The 19,930-nt window shown below is 39.3% G+C and overlaps 1 protein-coding gene across 1 annotated transcript in view; it reads right to left on the bottom strand.

Moving 5' to 3' along the window:
• Positions 1 to 19,137, bottom strand: part of dync2h1 (dynein cytoplasmic 2 heavy chain 1) — a 128,826-nt gene extending 109,689 nt beyond the window's left edge. The window contains exons 1-35 of the mRNA XM_083984702.1: positions 19,017 to 19,137; positions 18,160 to 18,355; positions 17,802 to 17,975; positions 17,377 to 17,515; positions 16,852 to 16,970; positions 16,332 to 16,476; positions 15,762 to 15,907; positions 15,528 to 15,614; positions 14,395 to 14,529; positions 13,877 to 13,990; positions 13,671 to 13,782; positions 12,776 to 12,900; positions 12,398 to 12,573; positions 12,018 to 12,213; positions 11,697 to 11,792; positions 11,266 to 11,427; positions 10,978 to 11,076; positions 10,619 to 10,758; positions 10,074 to 10,302; positions 9,328 to 9,455; positions 8,401 to 8,516; positions 7,985 to 8,112; positions 7,449 to 7,598; positions 7,100 to 7,305; positions 6,667 to 6,822; positions 6,445 to 6,559; positions 5,895 to 6,065; positions 4,838 to 4,996; positions 3,498 to 3,566; positions 3,210 to 3,364; positions 2,520 to 2,652; positions 2,209 to 2,326; positions 1,930 to 2,042; positions 1,673 to 1,786; positions 371 to 521 (exon numbers count right to left, since the gene is read on the bottom strand). Coding sequence (XP_083840828.1) covers positions 371 to 521; positions 1,673 to 1,786; positions 1,930 to 2,042; positions 2,209 to 2,326; positions 2,520 to 2,652; positions 3,210 to 3,364; positions 3,498 to 3,566; positions 4,838 to 4,996; positions 5,895 to 6,065; positions 6,445 to 6,559; positions 6,667 to 6,822; positions 7,100 to 7,305; positions 7,449 to 7,598; positions 7,985 to 8,112; positions 8,401 to 8,516; positions 9,328 to 9,455; positions 10,074 to 10,302; positions 10,619 to 10,758; positions 10,978 to 11,076; positions 11,266 to 11,427; positions 11,697 to 11,792; positions 12,018 to 12,213; positions 12,398 to 12,573; positions 12,776 to 12,900; positions 13,671 to 13,782; positions 13,877 to 13,990; positions 14,395 to 14,529; positions 15,528 to 15,614; positions 15,762 to 15,907; positions 16,332 to 16,476; positions 16,852 to 16,970; positions 17,377 to 17,515; positions 17,802 to 17,975; positions 18,160 to 18,342 — 4,759 coding nt within the window. The 5' untranslated portion in view covers positions 18,343 to 18,355; positions 19,017 to 19,137. The remainder of the gene's footprint in view (positions 1 to 370; positions 522 to 1,672; positions 1,787 to 1,929; positions 2,043 to 2,208; positions 2,327 to 2,519; positions 2,653 to 3,209; positions 3,365 to 3,497; positions 3,567 to 4,837; positions 4,997 to 5,894; positions 6,066 to 6,444; positions 6,560 to 6,666; positions 6,823 to 7,099; positions 7,306 to 7,448; positions 7,599 to 7,984; positions 8,113 to 8,400; positions 8,517 to 9,327; positions 9,456 to 10,073; positions 10,303 to 10,618; positions 10,759 to 10,977; positions 11,077 to 11,265; positions 11,428 to 11,696; positions 11,793 to 12,017; positions 12,214 to 12,397; positions 12,574 to 12,775; positions 12,901 to 13,670; positions 13,783 to 13,876; positions 13,991 to 14,394; positions 14,530 to 15,527; positions 15,615 to 15,761; positions 15,908 to 16,331; positions 16,477 to 16,851; positions 16,971 to 17,376; positions 17,516 to 17,801; positions 17,976 to 18,159; positions 18,356 to 19,016) is intronic.
• Between the last annotated feature and the right edge of the window lie 793 nt (positions 19,138 to 19,930).

The following is a 19,930-nucleotide window of genomic DNA, read 5'->3' as shown; positions in this document are numbered from 1 at the left end:
GGTCATTAAATTAGCCTGCCAAATATTACATCTGCCCCTCTGAAGGCTTTTGTGCCTGACTGACTATCAAGAGATTCACACAAGAGCAGTCATTTGGTATTAATCTCTCAGTCCTAAGTAACAACCAAAGATTGTGATCAGAGTGCAATTAACAACACAAGAGGGAGTCTGATAGTGGAGTGTGAAAAGTAGCAATTGTTTATAAGGATTGCAGCAGAGAAGTTCATGTTGTCAAGAATGGGATCAGAAATAATAAGAAAGGCAATCTGCTTCGAAAACAAATGGGGATAAGAGGATACGGCAAAATCATGCATTTAGTGTGTTGCAAATAATCATGAGTGCATACACACAAACACACTCTCAGACCTACCTGTGTTAGCATGATCGTCAGAGCTTGTGTCAACCGTAGTGTAGTGTTCTAATTTGGCATTGAGCTCCAGCTCCAGCTGCTGCAGATTCTGCTCTTTGAGGGCTCTTTCCACATCCTCAGTAAACTGGATTTGCTCGGCCAGGCACAGAATCTACACCAAAAGTTGGAAAGTACAGACACTTCAGAGTAATTAAAATGTTCTTAGAGGAAAATTGTATAATTTCACATCCAGGGTTGCACTGACTAAGAATTGAACTCTCATATAGTTTTAGATCTCAACTCATCATAATTAAGAACAGTGTTAATTCCGTTGACAAAGACTATGATGATGAAAGATATTAGTCAACAAACTAAATAAAAAGTCAGCTATGAAGACGAAGATGATGACGAAATATAATTAACACTTAGTCAACTAATAAAAACGAGACGAAAATGTTAGGGAGGGATAAATGGAGAAGAGATCCAATCAGGTTGATCTCCCCGGCAGCAGAGCCACAGCCACGGCACATGAACAGTTTCAAAACAAATCTGCCCTCACTCATTGACGTCCTGCGGTGCACCTGGTCCGAGTGTCACAGCATGAGTCATGAACAACACAGAAATATCAGCGCTGGGAAGAGGAAGAACTGACATCTGGTCACACTTCACATATGACAACAAGGACAATGTTCGGACGGATGTTGTGGACCCTCTGTGAACCACACCAGAAATTGCGGGGATCAACACCATCAGCTCATCCAGAAATACAGGCAAAGGTAAGCACACACGCTAAAGTTATTTAATCATATAAACCACTGTATTTCCGCTAGACTTGAAATGAATTAGAAGCTAAAGGAAACCACCTCTGAACTGTATTGATGAGACGATGAATGAATGTGTGTGCGTGTGTAAGAGAGAGAGAGATCTCAGAGGAAAGAGAAAGAGAACGATCACAACTTGATTCCCCCCTTATTCACCCTTCAGTGCCTGTATTATACACTCAAATCAATTCCAATGACTGGAAATTCTGGAGAAACACTTAGTCAATTAGTCTATCCACCGTAAATGTAGCTGACTAAAACTTCAGATGACTAAAATATGACGAAAAATAAATTGTGTTTTAGTCAAAAGACTAAAACTAAAACTAAATTAATCACACTGATTAAAAAAACTACAGTATAAACAGTTTGGAACAGGTAGAAGTAGCACAGTTTCTAAAGCTGGAGAAACATTCAGCTACGTCTAAAGCCTTTGGGAATGTTGAGAAAGAACAGATAGTGTATCTCTATATACATAGACTTTATATGAAAAGCATGTGTGTACCTGAGATGGGTAGCGGGAGGGGTCCACCGCCCCTTTCCTCCCTGCTGACAAACATTCATACAGCAGGTGCTTCAGAGTCTCCTTCATTTCCATTGACAGTTCACTTAACCATGACTAGACAGGAGAAAAACAGCCACAAAGAGATGTACAAATAAAGGCAATGTATATTTGTGCAAAAATGAATATTGCAAAGCTTTCAAACTCACATTCAGCTTAGAACAGATACTTAAACACAAAACGCTGCACAACAGATTTACCTCAACAAGACTGGAGATGTGTACAGGGTTTCTGAGTGACACTGTCTCTCCTTCCAAAGAACACATAGCGACAATGTTCTGGCACTGCTCATCAAACACAACACTGTGGATGCCTACACAAATCATACACAAGAAGATTAGCCTTCCCCGTGCAAGAGAATGCACTACGAGAGAAGTAAAAGAGGAAAGGGGGACAAGACACAGGAGAAGAAAACAGAATACGGTAGATCTGACAAATCAAAACAGAATACAACGGAATAAAAAACATAGGTTTCTGACCTGCAAAGAGTTTCTTGAGGTGTGACTGGATGACCATTGGGTTGGTTGCCTGTCCGAGAATCTCTAATAGATCATCATCTCCTATGAAATAGAACCGTGGAAAGGCAGAACGCTTCTCCTGCAATAACCACACACAAACACATTAAAAAAAGGAAAGAAAAAAAAAGTTGTTGTAATACCACTAATCCTCATTGTCTGTGCACAGATCTCTGCACACAATTCAGTTTACAGGTAGTTGTTCTTTCTGCATGGGAATTATGTCCTGCATTATCTGTGCATAGATCTTTGCACACAAAAATACATATGCGTACCTCCAGGAACTCATTGAGTGACTTTTGACAGCGCTGCAGCTGATCCAGTATGGTGACTAGGGAGTTTCTGATGCCAGCCCTTGAGCTCAGGGAAACAACTCTGTTGTCCCTCTGAATGTCTGACATGATCGACCTGTGATACATTTTAAGGGAGTGTTTTGTTACTGATGTTACTGAACACATTCTGATGATAAAACGTCTTTATATTTTTGTCCAGTTCTTCCAGCAAAGGGCACACAGTGTAAGTGTTAAAATTAATATCAGCTACAACAATCCTGAAACATAGAGCTGGAGAAGCACAAAATATAGGTGGCCAAGGTAATATTGGTTGAAGTAAAAAATAAAAAAAAAAGAAGAAAATGTCAGTATTTTTTCTATTGTTGCAATAATACAGGTTTCTGTGCTGTACAGCAAGAAAAAAAAACTACTGTGTAGGCTAGGCTAAGACTCTATCATGTAGAGTCACAACTTTATGCTTAAATCTGAGGGTGAGGGAATATTTACATCTGATGGACAATGCTCAATTTCAGACTGGGGATTTATGTGGTAAGGCAATTCTCTTTCTTTCTCATTTTAGCAGATTTATATTTGACCTGCAGAACTTAAGCTGACAACCAATTTGCAAAACAAGAATTTACAAAAGCCCACTAATGATAAAGACACAGACACAGAGACACACACAAAAAGTACCTGAAGTCTTCATCAACCCGCTTGAAGCGGGCCTCCTCACGGGGTAACGCCCCTCGTCCAAAAATTGGCTCCAGATAAACCCAACGTCTCTGGATAGCATTCAGACTCAGCAGGTACTCATCTAAGTCTGATAGCCGGACCTCCCACAGACTGACCTGGATACATATGAATTTAAAACATTGTACTTAAAAAACAGGCATTCTCTGGAAATTTACTTTCAGCAAAAATTAGAATGAAGCTCATAAAGATTCGAGTAGTGTATTCAAACATTAAAGCCTTTGACCCGACCTTGTCTTGAAAGCTGTAATAGTAGGGAGAGTCTTTCAGAGACTGCAGGAGACAGCGGTTATCCCCCACCTGGATGGGCAGGGAGTGGGAGTGGTGATAAAGTCAGTGTTTGCTAATCCTTGAGATTTCATTTAATATGCCAGTAGACACGTGTGCATAGTCTACAAATGAATGAAGCACACAAAATAGTCAAGCATGTAAATAATAACAGTTGTGAGGGTCTTTACAAAAGATAAACATTGTTATAAAAAAGCATACAGATTTCACTGTTGTTCACCACCTGTAGTTAACAATATACTGAACCAGAGCCCGGCATTTGGCTCCTACCAATATCAGAGGCAGAAAAGGTAATTACCGGTAGACACAACTGTCAACTGCCCATTATGTTTATTAAAGGATAATTCCTAAAACTCAAAGGCAGCCGAGAAAAAAATCAGCAAATGTATCCCCATTCTTTCATTTAGAAGGATGACTGATGAGCTCTAAACTCTTAAATTTCTTACAAAGAACTCATAGTAGGTATAGTGGCAGAGTAGGTAGAGTAGGGGTAGAGGTAGAGTCAGGGATACAACTGCCCTTCATAAAATAACATTGACAAGAAACTTGAATTTAATACAGATTGGTCACAAGGTTGTCAATACCAGTTCTGCTCTGGTGATGATATCAATCGGGTAAAATAGTAGGTGCATCTCAGGAAAATAATGACATTTTATTGATAACTGAGGCAATTAAGGAAAAAATATTTTTGCAAAGACTTTGTTATGGAATATGGAGGGAGGATCCAATAACTCACATTTTAAAGACTTTGGTTAACTGCTTCATAAATGTTTTAGTGAACACTTTAATTAGCCTGTTTTGCCTCCACTCAACTGTCTCTTTATTAACCAAGGCTGGGAAATCTTTTCAGCTTCTTCATTCTATGAGTAGTAACTTGGTCAAGTGAGTTAAAGTAATTCAGAAGTAATTAAGTCCAGTTTCATTCAAAACAATAAAATCCTAACAGAGAAGAGATTAATTAACTAGAACCAATGTAAAGGGGGATCAGCCTGAAAAAGGGTGAGATGATTCATTACAGACATAGTGTTGTGTGCAGCAAGGCAATCATGGGACCTCTCACTACAGATGATAGGGACATGACAAAATAGTATTTGGTGTATAAAATCTAAAAGCTAGTGTTTGGCATCTATTCAAAGACGATCCTGGAGAGTCCATTGGTTACAGGCATATTAATCTGACTGAAAGCAAGTAGAGACAGAGAAATTATAAAAACCTTTACTGCCTGAGAAAATCATTTCACAAACCCAATATGTGTTTATAAGTGTGAGCATTAACTTTTCTACCTGGTTGACTATATCCTTCCAGTCCTTGATCAGGTTGAGAGTGCGGCCGCTGCTATCTGTGTATTCTGTGAGGTTGAAGGTTGCTGCAGCTCCCCACAAATCCAGCTCTCTCAGTGCCTCTCTGATTGTCACCTCTGCCTGGGCACGGCTGTTCAGGTCCTAAATGCAAACCCGCATACACACATGCATGAATTGTGTTCATTCACCACTTTCTATTCATTTTACAATACCAGTACAGGCAGGGAAGATGCACTTGTATAACTCAACTGAGCTGGGTGGCATTTTAACTTCTACACCAACTCTTGCCATGTTTACCCAAAGTTTCAAAATAAAAATTGTGAAAATATTCTACATGGCTTGCCAGGAATAAAATGTTAGTCACTGGAATTCCCAAGAGAAGAGAAACATCTTAGCCTTGTGCTGATATGAATCATGATTGCACAAATAATTTTGCTAAAATTACTTGTTCAACATACAATGTGCTAAAGTACAATATGCCTACTGAATAAATGTAGTATAAAATAGCAGCTTTTTGAAATCAATACTAATATCCAGATGAAAGTTTTTTTTTTAAATGGCTCTCCACTAGAACTTAAAACACAAGCAGGAAGCCTTCTAACACTCCCAAATTATTTAATAGGTTAAATTAAAATCTGTGTTTTCTGGTGTTTTTAAGGATTTATTTACATGTGTTTGTGGAACCAGCCGGAAATGTTTGTATTCTTAACTTTCAGAAACATTTAAATGTGTATGTTTATCTACACACCAAACTTTCAAATTATTTATTGTATCTGAAATAACCTGTAAATCTATATGGACAAATATTTTAAATTGTGCATGTATGGTAGAAAAAGTGTGGACATCCTGTTTCATATTCACAGATTCTAACTTGCTGCTGCCCCCTGCTGTTGCTTGTCACTTACTGCAATAAAGATGGTCGAATACTTTATAATATGGGGAACAAACAACATCCCATACCTACAGTACAAATATGAGTGATGAAGAGACATGTGCTTCTACCAAGTATGCATGTACTTTCATGAATGTCGGTACAAACCTTGAGCTCTAAAGCTTTTTCTATGATGGTATTTGCCACAGTAAGGAGGTCATTAAAGGTGAGTCTCTCCAAAGTGGTCCCTCTTGGGAGACCCAGCAAACGAAACATATCCAACCAGTGGTCTTGGGACAGGTGCTCTCCACGTACATACTTGAGCACTGGAATCATGTTCTAGGCATGAAAGAAAAATTACAATAAAAAAAAATAGAATTACTCAAATGAGTATGGGATGAGTTGTATAAGGAGTTCTCTCTTACATTTATAAAGACATTAAATAATGACTTCAAAGACAACTTTCACAACCCTCATACTGTCTTTTTGTTTTGTATAGTTATAAGCATGTGTGTGTGTTTGGGATGCCATGGTAGCGATGTGTTACTTGCCAAGGCAGGCAGTTTCAGTTGGGCTGATGATTAAATTTTCCTTCAGGTTCAAATTAAATTGTATATTGGTCGAAAACTGAGTTCTACCTATTGTGAAGGTCAAGTCCATCGACTAAAATTGAAAAGAAAAAAATAAAATATTAACATCCAACTGTACTAATGTCTACCTTGTATTTGTCCACTTCTGCTTGTAGTTTAACAGACATGGCAGTAGGCCTCTCCAGCTTCCTAAGTCTGTCCTGCCAGGCAAACAGAAACTCCTCAAACACATATGTCTTACTCCTGTAAAATAGAAACACATATATCAACACACATTTAGACAAACAGTAATGATCAAAAGCAAAAACAACTTCAAGTGTTAAGACAAGAGGCTTTGCTTTGTGGTCTACCTAAATGTGATCCAGTCCTCCTGTGCCTTCTCTGTGAAGCCCTGCTGCCACTCCTCATACAGACCCCACATCTGGCTATACTCCTCCATGTCTCTCTTTGTCTCTTCCGCAAGAGAGAAATCGGGAGCTTCCAGGTCAAAATAGGTACAATCCTCACTGAGGAGAGGAGAGGAGAGGAGAGGAGAGGAGAGAGGTTTAAGATGAGTGACAAATTATAATATAGTATCTGAATTATTAGTCAAGTTTCTGGCTATGATCTGAATGGCTTTAATCTTGTCACATCAGATTTACAAATGTTATTATCTAATCTACAAAAGCAAACATTTTATCGAACTATAGCATTATCTAAAAGATAACACAATACGCATTCTTATCAGATTCTCCCAGTGAATTAAAAAAAAAGATGTAATTCAGCTAATTAAATAGAACTTACAGCAATTTACAACGCACAAGCTCCAGCTCCTCAAACTCTTGCTGCTTGTCCCTGATGGTCTGGAGGCATTCAAGAAGAGCAGCATGATCACCAGTCTCAAGCATCTCATCTTTAGGCTTCAGCTGGTCCCAGCGGGCTTTAAACCGTTGCAGATCCGCCCTATAGGTGTCAATACGACCTGTGGCGTTACTCCGCATTACATCCACCTAGGGAAGGAATAGAGCGATCGACAGCAGGTAGCCAGAGATACGTCAGAAAAGAAAAAGATTAGAGACTTAACATAAATAAACACTAGCAGAAGCTCTGTGAGGAGGCATGATGTGTGATATGATGTGTGTTTGTGAGTCACCTGTTCTTTGACCATGAGCTGGTGACTCTCCATGACAAGCTCCAGTTTGTCCCACTTAGCTCTGAGAGAGGACAGTGAGTCCAGACCAGCCCCAGCCACTGCTCTCAGTAAGCGGTTCTTCTCCTCAGCACACTGGAACTGAGGTAGGATCTATGCACATACAATACATACAGTGTTGTTTGTTGGTTTTTTAGTTTTGATTTCATGTCATTTCAAACATTTGAAATAATATCTAGAATAAGGCACTGTTATATTAAATATCAGAAACGTAACAAAGCAGAGTATTAATGACCATACAGGCCTAAATTCAGGCCTGTGTGTGTCTTTGACAGTAGTAGCTAAAATAATTTACATTCTGATATGAAAAGACTCCCTCATTGAAAAGGCAACAAGTAGAAATGTAGCAGATGATTCCAATGTATGTTGTTGAGTCACCTCAAACCATTATGGGCACAGCATATCCAGATCACAGACTGTAAGGGAGGGACTGACTGTGGTTTATTTAGAACCAGAATTTAGGACTGTGTTTGTCTTACTTCAGGTTTGCGGGCTAGTATCTGGTTATATTTCCCTCGGGCAGCACCAATCTCCTCCATGTTCTCTGGTCGAGTTGATAAGGTCTCCATTGACTCTGACATAAAACTGTCTATGGTTTGGGTGTGGTCTGAAAGATAGAGGATGGCAACCGCATGAGAAAGGAAACAGAAAAGGAAAGAGAAAACAAAAGCAGAGGGGATGCCATTGCACAAAAAGAAAAAGAAAACAAAACTCACAAAGATAAGAATAAAGGAAGAACTAAAAATGGGGCGGATTTGGCTCATGCTTGGTGTAAAACAGTCAGATTCATTACTGCAAAAAACGCCAATGGTAATAAGTGTAAAAATCAATCTATAAATAATAAAAAAATAAATAAAATTGAAAATAAAAAGACAGTTGAAGTGTCTGTCTGTACCTTGTATTGACTTTTTGAGGGATAAGAGCAGCATGTCAAACAGCCTCTGGATCAGGTCATCAATGACAGCTTTTACTGGCTCACAGTTGACCGTGATGCAGTCTACCTTCTCTTGACTGATGGAGGAGCAGAAAGAGGATCAGTGCCTATGACTCAGAAATTGGGTATCTGTGGTGTCACATTAACATTCAGCCTTTTTATTAACCCATAACCTTTTACATTAGGAACTGAAGCACTAAGGGGAATTTAATCCTGCCAGGACAAATAACATTTTAGCCTCCAGTGGCTGAAATCAAACACAAAAAACATTGAGACTTCCAGTAAGCCAGATTCTTACCACCCAAAAACCAGATTTCTTTCTTGTAAGCCGTACAAAGAATTTTCCGAATGTAGCCTGGGAAGGTATTGTCAGTTGGCTTTAGCTTGTTAGAAAAACAAGGACTTTATATGATACAGTCAAGGTTCTTATCAGCCATTTTGTCTTTAATTAAAAACACAACACCAGAGAAGCGACTCAAGAGACTGACATAAAACATCTTGTTCGCCTTAGAGCTCCAGAGAGAGGCATGAGAGCAGATGTAAAACTCTAATGCAATGAGTTTCGGTCCTTAAAACCACAAATTTATCTTCGTGGAAAGCTTCAAATAAAAGACAGGAAATATATGCATAATATATAGGACCCATTAATGATTCATTCTTAACAAATGATGTGCCCTCAGATATCAAAATAGCAGTTGTGAAGTGGTTGTCATGGTTTAATATTAGAGGTCCTGAGGTTGTGGACTTTCCCCACTGTTTTCAAGTGAATGTGCGGTTTAGAAAAGTCTAGAAAGAACCATTTTTAACATTGATTTCTAAAACATAGTTTTGAGGGTAGGTAGGTATAACTCTATTATTTTTACTTGTTTTGTTATGTGTGTTATGCACCTGGGCAGACGTTCTGACTCTTTTCCCCGAGCTTTCAGGGCCTTGAAGTTTCTCTCCCAGTCCTGTACAGAGTTTAAATGCTTGTCCACCAACTTCTCTAAATCCACCTGGCCCAGAACCACCCACTCCTGTAACACATAGACACACACACAGCAACGCACACACAGAATCAAAGTGAGGAAGGAGAAGTCTGGTGTTGGCTGAGGGCTTCCCCCTATGATTTAGATATGCATGGGTTTCAGACAAACCATCACTCACTACACATAATACTGTGCTCACTGTTGTGTGAAGTAGTTTGGATGGGAGGCTGCAATGAAAATAACGGAGCTTCCGTTATGTAAATTGAGGAGCATTACTAATCCAAAATACATTCTTTCAAAGAAAACATCACAGCAATGCTTCAATGACCAAAAAACTTTCACATGGCATAAAACATACTAGGGCTGGAGGACAGAATCACAGTAGAGACAGAAAGTCTATAAAAACTAATATTTAAACATTGGAGGAGAATACTAATGAATTTATATTCTACAACTGTTAAAAATGATCAAATCTTGACTTTTGAGGCTCAAATCAACTCTAGCATCACAGACTACCAGATCTGTCACAAAAGGCAGAGGGTTATGTTTCATTATAACTGTCCTATAAACATATTTTCCCAACATTATACTGCAGCTTTTTACAGGTAGGTTAGTCGTAATAACTGTCATAATCATCAGTACTGTAAAATGTATTAGTTTAGGCACCTTAAACTTGTGTTGTATAGCTTGCAAGCGGCTAAAGAGGTCCTCGGCCTTGCTGAAGATGGTGAGGAACCCAGAGGCATTTCTGTCAATCATGACACTGAAGATGCTCTCCTCCGCTTGTGCACTGACCCCTTTGAACTGGTTTGGGATTGAAATGAATCGCTTCATCTCCCTGAAATAGCGTGCTCGTACCTCCTCAAATGGAGGACGGAACTGCAAACGGCCTTGCCTATTCACAGAAAGTAAAAGAGAAATAACAATGTTTATTTTATTCTTTAATCAACACTAATCAACAAGGGCTCAGTAGCAAGGAGATAGAAAGAGAAATATAGACAGGCAAAGGAAGAAGTGGTGACATGAAAAGTTAGAGTAGGGGAAAGAAAGTCAGTGTTCACACTTCAAGTTGGGCAGAAAATACAGTATATGTGAGAGGAAGAGAAAGAGATGACAGCCCACGCAAAAACTGTTCCATGGAAGAGAGAGAGAGATGAAAAAATGAAATTAGTGACACGAAAGGTAACACAGATGATAGCATGTGTACTGACTTGAAAGTGAGGTCTATGTGTATTTCAGGCAGGTTTTTGTTTAGAGCTTCCAGCCCCGTCTGGTATTGGTGTTCAAGAGCCTTGTACAACTGATGGTTCCAGTGCTGACGCCAAGCCTGCATGTCATCAGACCTGAAACCCTACGCACACATGCACACACGCACACATTAGCTCTGTAAGAAAGAGCATTAGGAATCATTGTGGAGGTTGTTTATGTCCAGTGGAAAAGCTAGCAATTGGACACTGAAATAATTTTGTATCCAGTAACCAGAGAACTCTTCATTACAGTGACTTTTTTCAAATGTCTGTACTGTAGTTGTGAATATGAAAATAATTTATTTTAAAAAACTTATCCATACCTGAGCCTCCAATGTGGCAAAGCCAGTACGGAGGTCCTGGAGGCCATCCTTCCACCGCTGCTGATTTCTAAGTAGGTCCACATTCATCAATACCACCACCTGGGAAATGTTTAAAGAGGCGTGCACATAAATAATAAATACACACAACAGCAGGACTTAACTTATGAAACACATCTTGTGCCTTAAAATGACTGAGCTCAGAAAAAATGATTCAAATTACTTCTAAATGTTTTCTATCATATAGCAAAATAAGTAAGATTAAAACATGACAAACTACAAAATTACAACCTTGTCAATAAAATCAGTGTGCCATTTGCGTAGCTTCCTGTTCTCAGCAGACAGTTTCTCAGCAGCAGACTGTAGTTTGGCAATGTAAACTTCCAACTCTTTGGGGTTGTCCCAGGTAATCTGCAGTTTACCACCTGTTTCCTTTGACTGAGATCGAGGATTCTGACAGAGATCAGCAGAAAGATAAATTAGTCTCATGTTTATTAAAGACGTGCCGGTAACTACCGTTCCTACTGTATAATTTTTTATGCACTATATACAGTATAATTTACATGATCCACGCTCACAATAAAAATGAGCCATTGAAAAGTCATCAGCTTCCAATTCTATTGTTTAATAAAAACATATTTAAAAGCAAAACTAAACAGAATTTCAAAATGTAACATGTGAGGCACAAAGTAAAAGCAATAGTTTCCAGTCGTGAGTCAGACCTTGATGACCTGTTCAAAGGCCAGCGCAAGACCAAGCATCATTGGTCTCTGAGAGGGAATCATCTGCTGGTCAATGGTGTTGTAGAAATGAGCCACCTGCAATGCAGTAACACTCTATTATAGTATTAGCATGAGAAAAACTAAACCAGAACTAAATAAATCAGTAAAGAAAATGTGTTTGTATTATTGTCTGTGAAGGTCCTCAGTCATCCAGGTCATCATAATCATTAAATGCTAAAATCCAAGGTAACTGGACTTCCACAAAGAAGTGGATTTTAGCACTTAACTACTGTTGTGTTGTGTCTTGACCGGCACTCTCACCTGTTTCAAGACAATGGCCTGTCTATAGAATTTGTCTGCAGTATTAGCAGCCTGTTGTATCTTGGCTGGGATGGGAAAGCCCAGGGCAGAGAGCTGTCTGACCTCCCTGACCAGACTGACCAGTCTGTCTGAATACTGGATCTTTAGGCTGCCATCCACATGGTCCAGGTCCATCACACGGTTACTGGCCTGGAGACTGTACAGAGGGAAACACTCATAATTGGTGAAAGATGGCAACCACCATGATGACACACATGCTGCCGTCCAAAACACTGGTGGTCAACATACAGTATAAACTGATCTACAAGCTTTCAATGATTAAAATTCATTGTATCCCAAACTTCTATCTGAGATTTGTTCAAGTGTCCAGTCTGTCTAACCTGATTCCTGACTTTGGGTCAGCCAATCCAGACAGGATATCTCTTGACCAGTCTTCAAATTGTTCCTGTTCATATGCCCTCAGGATTTCCAGCAAGTCATCACAGAAGTGCAGGAACCCTTTGAATCCAGACAGGTCTCTAAGCAAAGCTTCAGCTATACGGACAGAGTCCTCCACCTAAATTGAGAATGCAAGCATAGCGAGATAAAAGAAAGAAGCACTTCATACTGCTCTTTTCATTTTCATATATTTGTTGTTTTTGACAAAATGATAAACATTAATAACACCATATTCTCTTGCATGAAAATTCCATAATAAACCAGAAGGTCTATGATATCAGGTAGTCGTCCAAATGTACAGTATGTTCACATTTAGCTACCTTGTGTATGAGTTGTCGGACCCAGACAATTTTGTTGACCACCTCTGGGAGATTTCTTCCAATAAGTGGCCCAGATTTGTCTCCAGGGCCTCCATGGCAACGATTCTCAAAATCAGTTTTCAGACCTAAGAAAAACCACGAGGAAGCGAGAGGTTGAAGATGCAGAACAATAATCTGTCAACCCTAACTTCATCTATTGTGAGCTAAAGATCAGCGTGACAGCAACAACAAACTTGTTTATTTTCTCTTGATGAATCATACTCAGTCAGCTTAGTTTCACTACGCTTTCATTTCACAACCACCCTCTCAATACAGTGGCTCTGTGCCTCCTACAGTACATAGATTAAGTTCAAAAATCAAAAATTCAAATCAGCCAAGAGAGTGGGCAGCTTAAAGTGTAAATCTTAAGTCTGAGCCAGACAAAGTAAAGAAAACTCTGCCCAAAGATTAATCATGCTCAGATGTGACTCAGTATGACTAACTCTGATAAGAAATGTGACTCAGATTCAGGCATTAGGGGCTTTAAAGTACCTTAATTTCCTCCACCACAGCTCATGGTGTTTAAGTATTGGCCAAGTCGGCAGGTCAGTTACAACAACTACCAAAAACTTCCTGTTGATTTCATAACTGTGGCATACACCTGTGTCTTTCGATTCACAGGAACTTTGCCGCACATCTCTCTAACTGCACGCTTCCACACTGCCAAACAGTGTGTTATAGACATGACCACCAGTCACTTACCGTAATGTAAAATTTTTAGACCACAAGGCATGATCTTCATTTATTCAAATTTCATTTTTTTTTTTGTCCCCTTGTATAAATAATGACATGTACCATTACACCATCTCTGACGAAAGAAAAAACAAAAACAAATACACATGACAGAACTGTGTACCCTTGTTATAGTCCAACAGTCTGGCCAGTAGGGTCTCTCTCTCTGACTGCAGCTCTTTGCTGATGGCAGGGCGTTTGATCAACTCCTTGTGCTTTTGAAAGACCTGCAACAGCTAAAACAGAAGCAAACACACATGTAAAGTTAACACATCAACACACACAATACGTTAAAAAGTAAAAGTAGGCTGAAGTAGTGTGTTTTACTACCTGTTGTGGGTTATCCTGCACATCAGCAATGTAGCTCTTCAGTCTTCCAGCTACCTCCTGCTCTGACGGAGCTATTAGGCGCTCAAACTGAGCCACTGCTGCTCTCCAAAGAGGCTACAAAAACATACAACATACAGTTATACTATAATCAGAGATAAGCCGGTGCATATTCTCATTTGTCCAGGTCATAGCATTTCAAAGGAGGTTAAACTCTCCTTATTGCTACTTGCAATTCCTATACAACCTACACAGGCAGGAATGAAACATCTCTGCCTGGTCAGATGCGTACATGAACTGATGAAGCCTCTTAGATGAGAGGTGAAACGTCTTCCTAGACAAAAAACTAAGTCCAGTTGCTTTCGATTTAACCTCCTTTGAAATATAATCAGAGATGTTTCATTCCTGCCTGTGTAGGTTGTATAGGAATTGCAAGTAGCAATAAGGAGAGTTTAAACAGGGCAATTAAGAAGTCTCATATACAGACATACAAGACCTACATTAAGTTCCTTACAACAAACCTCAGTGTAGGGGTTGTAATGCAAAGGGTTGAGTCCAGAGAAAGGTTCAAAGACACGATCTGAAGTCAGAGCTTGCTGCTTTCCCCCTGGGAGTAAACGCAGCAGTTTCTCATGAACCATACGCAGAGTCACCACCTGGGAGACAAAAACAGTGAGATGGTATTCCCATGTTATCTATGCCCCCTGTTTTATCTATGTGTTTGGTTATCAAGCTCACAAGGTTCAGTAATACGACTCACAACTTGATTTTTCCCACAGTGACACAACCCTTCACTTCACTGCAAGTACGGGTAACAACAGACACAGACATTCAAATAATCTTGTAGAAGAACTGATATGTCCATGATCCGTGTGATTAACCCCCGCACTTCTGTGAAAAACCTTCTGTGGGACATGAGAACAGGGTAGATATTCAATAGTTCCCCACACTTAATATTCTGTCCACAGGGGAAATGATACTATTCATTACAAAGAGGAAAGAGGCTTTTGTATGTATGTGACAGTGCACACGTCCCCAGACCCATATAGACACTTTCCCAAAACCTTGAGTGCAGTTAGGTTTTAACATTACAGACACAAGGGGATGATCATTGTAATGCATACAAACAGCTACAGTGCTGGGGTCTGTGTCTATGACTGTGTCCTAATTTAGGACCTCACTACTACTTAGGCAGTCCAATAAAAAGGTTTCTTTGAGGCCATGAAGGGTCTCTGAGACAAAAATTACAAATAAATCTGTGCAATATAATGAATGGCTAATGATTGTCCAGAATCAGTGGAATACCTTCTGGGTCAGTCAGGTGCTTTCCATCAAAAAAACTCTTCAAACCTCAACAAAGAGTGCTACACATTTAACACTGTTGCATAATAGAAATCTTAAGGAGACTTCAAAGAACCTAAACGGAAGTCTCTTCATTAGTCCATTTTTGGAAACTTTTCCTTTCTTGTTTTGGAAGAAAATCAAGTGGAAATTCAACATAAATGCTATGTCAGCTCAAACACAAGTAAGCAGAAACACTTGAAATGATGCAACCATTGTACCACAATGTCATGAAAAAGGAGAAATATGCACTTGTGTAATGGCGTCCCTACATAAAGTGTTGACTTGCCACTGGATGGCAACCACATCCTACCTCATCCAGTCTCTTTGCAAGACAGTGAAGGGTTTGTGGGCAGTGCGTGTTTCCCTTCCAGGGGTGGGGTGCATGTCTCTTCCACACCTGAGAAAGTTAATATGTTTTAAACATTTATCATAATCAATATGACAACTTCCCCTAGCTTCACAAACGAAAGATGAAGATGAGTTTTATTTGGATTTCAGAAGCCATTTTGTGTATACATTCTTCCCATTATAAAATACTCCATACCTGTCCTGTCAGATGATCACAGGCTTCCACCCACTGCTCACAGATGGCAACACCCATTCTCATGTTCTCTCTCACCGATACAAATAGCTCCTCAAAAATGTTCAGACCACTCAGCTTCCTCTGCACATATCTTCCCAGAGCTCCACCTAGCACCCAAAAACAAAAACAGAAATGAAATAAGACAAAGCTGTCACTCATATAAGCACCCACATAGAGTGCAAACATGAAAACCCTAAAACACAGTTACGTTAAGACTAAACCACCTGACTGTTGTTAATTGTGCTGATTCAACATTATTAGAACATCACTGCCTTCTCAAGAATTTCTACATTTAATTGTCAGAGGTCATGTATTGCCTCCATATGAGCCACGTGCAGATTACTGTATGCCCTGTACAATGAGGATTTCTTAGGAAATCAAAGTAGGTTTCAGTTCTCAAAAGATGCGTTTTTAATCAACACCCCAAGTATCTCAATCATGTTTCTAACATATACGTCTAGAAAACCACCATAAGCAGATATTGTTTTTCATTTCCTGGTTTTGGTTTGTGTTGATGTGAGAAAGTCGTACCAATAATGTCCATAAGTCGGACCATGCGCATTTCTGGATAAGGTTCAAAATCAGTCTGCCGCCACACATCATCCAGAGTGTCTCTGCTCTGTTCCACTAGATCCACAACATCCGACATAGACATGCCATCTAGACCCCCGTACTCCTGGTGGAAACACAGTGACACACAATTGGTTAGATTCAGTTTTTAGCTCTCTCCCTCTTAGGTTACAATTTCTAGAGCTTTTAAATAAAACATTGTCAAAACGGTATGTGAAATAATGTTCACATACAATTTTTTAAAACGTTAAGTTTTATTTAAATCCTAAAATACTACATATGTATGTAATATGGTTTCCTTCTGCCATCTTATCAGTGGAATCTATGCTTTATCATATTATAGTTTCACACATCCAAATAACTGGAAATCAATCAAACACCCCGTTTACAGATAAAAACAACAGAATAATAATAATAATTCCATTTGCATTTTTATTTTTCCATCCAAGCAGTTGTGAAAATGAATGGCTTGCAAGCATACCTTTTGTATAGGTTTAAATTGTTCAAAGAAATATGTTGCCCTTTCTCTCACACTGTTCTTCTCTGCAGACTCAGATAGATCTGCCCAGTGCAGGAACTCATCACTTGGAGTTAGGATGCCTGCACAGAATAGAAAAAACATTGGGTGAAAATCAAAATCTATCATACTGACCTATTTTAACTGGCAGTTACCTTATTAACTATTCCTGATATGTCACACCATCAAACTTTATTTATAGAGCACGTTTCCTACATAGACATGTAACACAAAGTGCTTTACACACAAAGAAAAAGAAGAAAAAGAGAAAGAAGAAAAGAAAAGAAAGAAAGAAAAAGAAATAAACTATCACAGTGAGAGGTGGACTTGAATTATATCTTTATGCATACTATATGATTCTAAAACAGTCCAGTACACAGTGAGTCAGTCAGAAATCCAGGTGCCATTTTCCATTTAAGATTAACTAATAGATCATGTCACTACATGACCTGTGCATTTCTTTCTGCAAAAATATATTTATGTATATACCAAGAACATCTTCCTCTGTGCGACCCTTATTGGCAAATGATTTTGCTCCAGACTGACGGACAACTGAACCCAGGCCAAGCTCCAGCTCAGTCAGCAGGCCTGCCAATTTAGGGTCAAATGCCGAACGCCAGTGATCATCCTGGGGAGAAGAAAAATAGAGACTTGTTTCTGCTACCACAGTACTTCTACTTCAAGAGAAAACATTATTCATATTTGGAAATACTGTGGTAATATTTATCAACAGTCATGTTCTTTGTTTTTTATTTCCTCTTTAATTACAATTGCCACATTAGTGTTCGCTGTCTAACTACAAATACAGAAATGGTCTTGATTGATCTTAACATGACATTTGTTGCAAATAGTAGCTTTATGTTTGCTGGTAGTTGTTGCTTAATATCTGATCTATCAGTACAGGGCAGGCCCACCTTTAGCAGTACAGGTGCAAAAACCTGTTTGACAGCCTGGTAGAGGGTATTGATGGGGGATTCCAGCATTGATGAGACCAGAAGGCTCCTGTGAAGGTTATCTTCAGTGATCACTGTGGGATGCAACTTGAAAAACACCAACACCTTCTCGTTGCTGTCCCCTGAAGTTTCAATCTGTCAAATGAAGAAGAGATGGCAAAAAAGACACAATGAAGTAATTTTTATTCATTATTCATTACAACTTATTGTGTAGCTTTCTAATATAAGTGCAATTGAAGGATTTTTGCTTTTTGAGCCTCTAAGAAAAAAATGTTTCACGTTTTTACACTTTGGCATGATGATTCAATATTAATGTTACCTTATTTGACAACTGAACATCATTGCCATGTCTGCTGACACACAGGACAAATTCATTGCCATCATCCAAGAAGTTGTTGATCTCGGGGCTGTCAGTCAGGGACAACGGGGGGTTTGTCCCATAGAAGTTTCCAGCAGTGGCCAGGAGAAACGTCTTGCGAGCATCATCTGAACCGTGTGGCATCTTTCAGCTGGAACTAATTAACTTACAGTGAGACAACTGTCCACAAACGTACAAAATTATGTGTAAAACAATACAAAGTGGGGTCAAAAACTCTGAGACCACTTTCACATTAGTGTTTCATAACTTGGTTAGATACTCTTATTTCCCTGATAAACCATTACAGGGTACAAACTGGACTTGAGCCTGGTTCATGTTGTTTGACTCCTTTATCCTAATACGACATTGTAACGTTATTCCACCGATGCGACAACAAGGAAATACCTCAGCTCTTACTTGAACCAAACCACTGTTCAAGTTTCCCGGTTCACCATCCAACATTTAGCATTTTTAAGCGATGCGTCAGTGCTAGTTATCGGTGCTGATATCACTGCTAAACTCTTAGCCACGATCTTACGTGCTAGCGCTAATACCTCAGCTTATCAACCACAAAAAGTTGCTCAAACGGGTTTCGTTGCGTGAGCAACTTCTTCTGTTTGTAAGGAAATGACTGAACATGATAGCAAAGTTATGGTGCCCAACGACAGCTAACCTAAGCAATGGCTGTAAGAGAGGGGGAACATCTTCAGCTAGCAAGCTAGCAAGCTAACGCTAGCTCACTCCCTTTGTGAATAAAATTGAGCATGCTGCCTTGACCAAATCATTTTAGAAACTTAGCGGTAAGATTGGTTCCATACCGTTTTACCATCAAAGGTTGCACGCTTGGAGCTTTAGTAACTTAATCCATGGGGTGAAGCTGTTGCAATCTGTTGCTAGTGTCTGTGTGTAACGTAGCCTCCAAGATTATGCTTGCGTGGTTACCAGGTAGCAACTACGCTCTCTTGCAGCGTGTAGCACCGCGGAATCAGAATCGCAATGTACGTAGGCCTACGCCATTTACGTCGAGTAGCTACTCCCAGAGTACCCGCATCAGGCAAGACCAAAGGCAAATCGCCCCCAAAAAGTCACATGCGGCTTCTAAAGCGAAAGTCATAGATTTTTAATGAAATAAACTAGCTATATATTGAACATTAACATTTCTATGATATCCATAGTAGGCTATAGTTATGAATAATAATGAATAATTCCAACATGTGCTTCAACTGGGAGCAGCAAAGTCTGGTAGTTTTTACTCAACCTTTGCTTTATTTTTGTTGTGTGTGTGTCGTTTTTGTTATCTACTGATGGATACTTCTGTGGGGCGAGGAGATTCTTCAAAGATGAGCTTCTTTCATTGAAAATGGAGCAGATCCACCTGAGATGAAGAGATGCTCTATCCAACAAGAGTGACGAAGAGCTGGAGATATTGTTGAGGACCATGGATCTATTTTAAGACATCCATGTTGAGGACTCAGAAAAAAAGACCTGATAAACCCTCTTTTCACCATAAGTGCATAGTATTAAGTAGGCTATCTAAAGCAATGATTACCCAGTCCCAGGTTCGTTGTGTAATTATAATAATTTGCCTTAATTGAGAAAACCTTGTCATTTAAATAGCCTACTTAAGGTTACTCCTAGACTCTGATAGAGGATGACTTATCTTGAGAACCAGTTGGTATAGTGTTGTTCCTGAATATTATAACCTGTTTGTCTAGTTTGCGTTTACTGAGCC

The sequence above is a fragment of the Trachurus trachurus genome (assembly GCF_905171665.1).
Source record: "Trachurus trachurus genome assembly, chromosome: 13".
NCBI classification, from domain to species: Eukaryota; Metazoa; Chordata; class Actinopteri; order Carangiformes; family Carangidae; genus Trachurus; species Trachurus trachurus.
The sequence above is the reverse complement of the archived record's forward strand: the minus strand, read 5'-3'. Positions and strand labels throughout refer to the sequence as shown.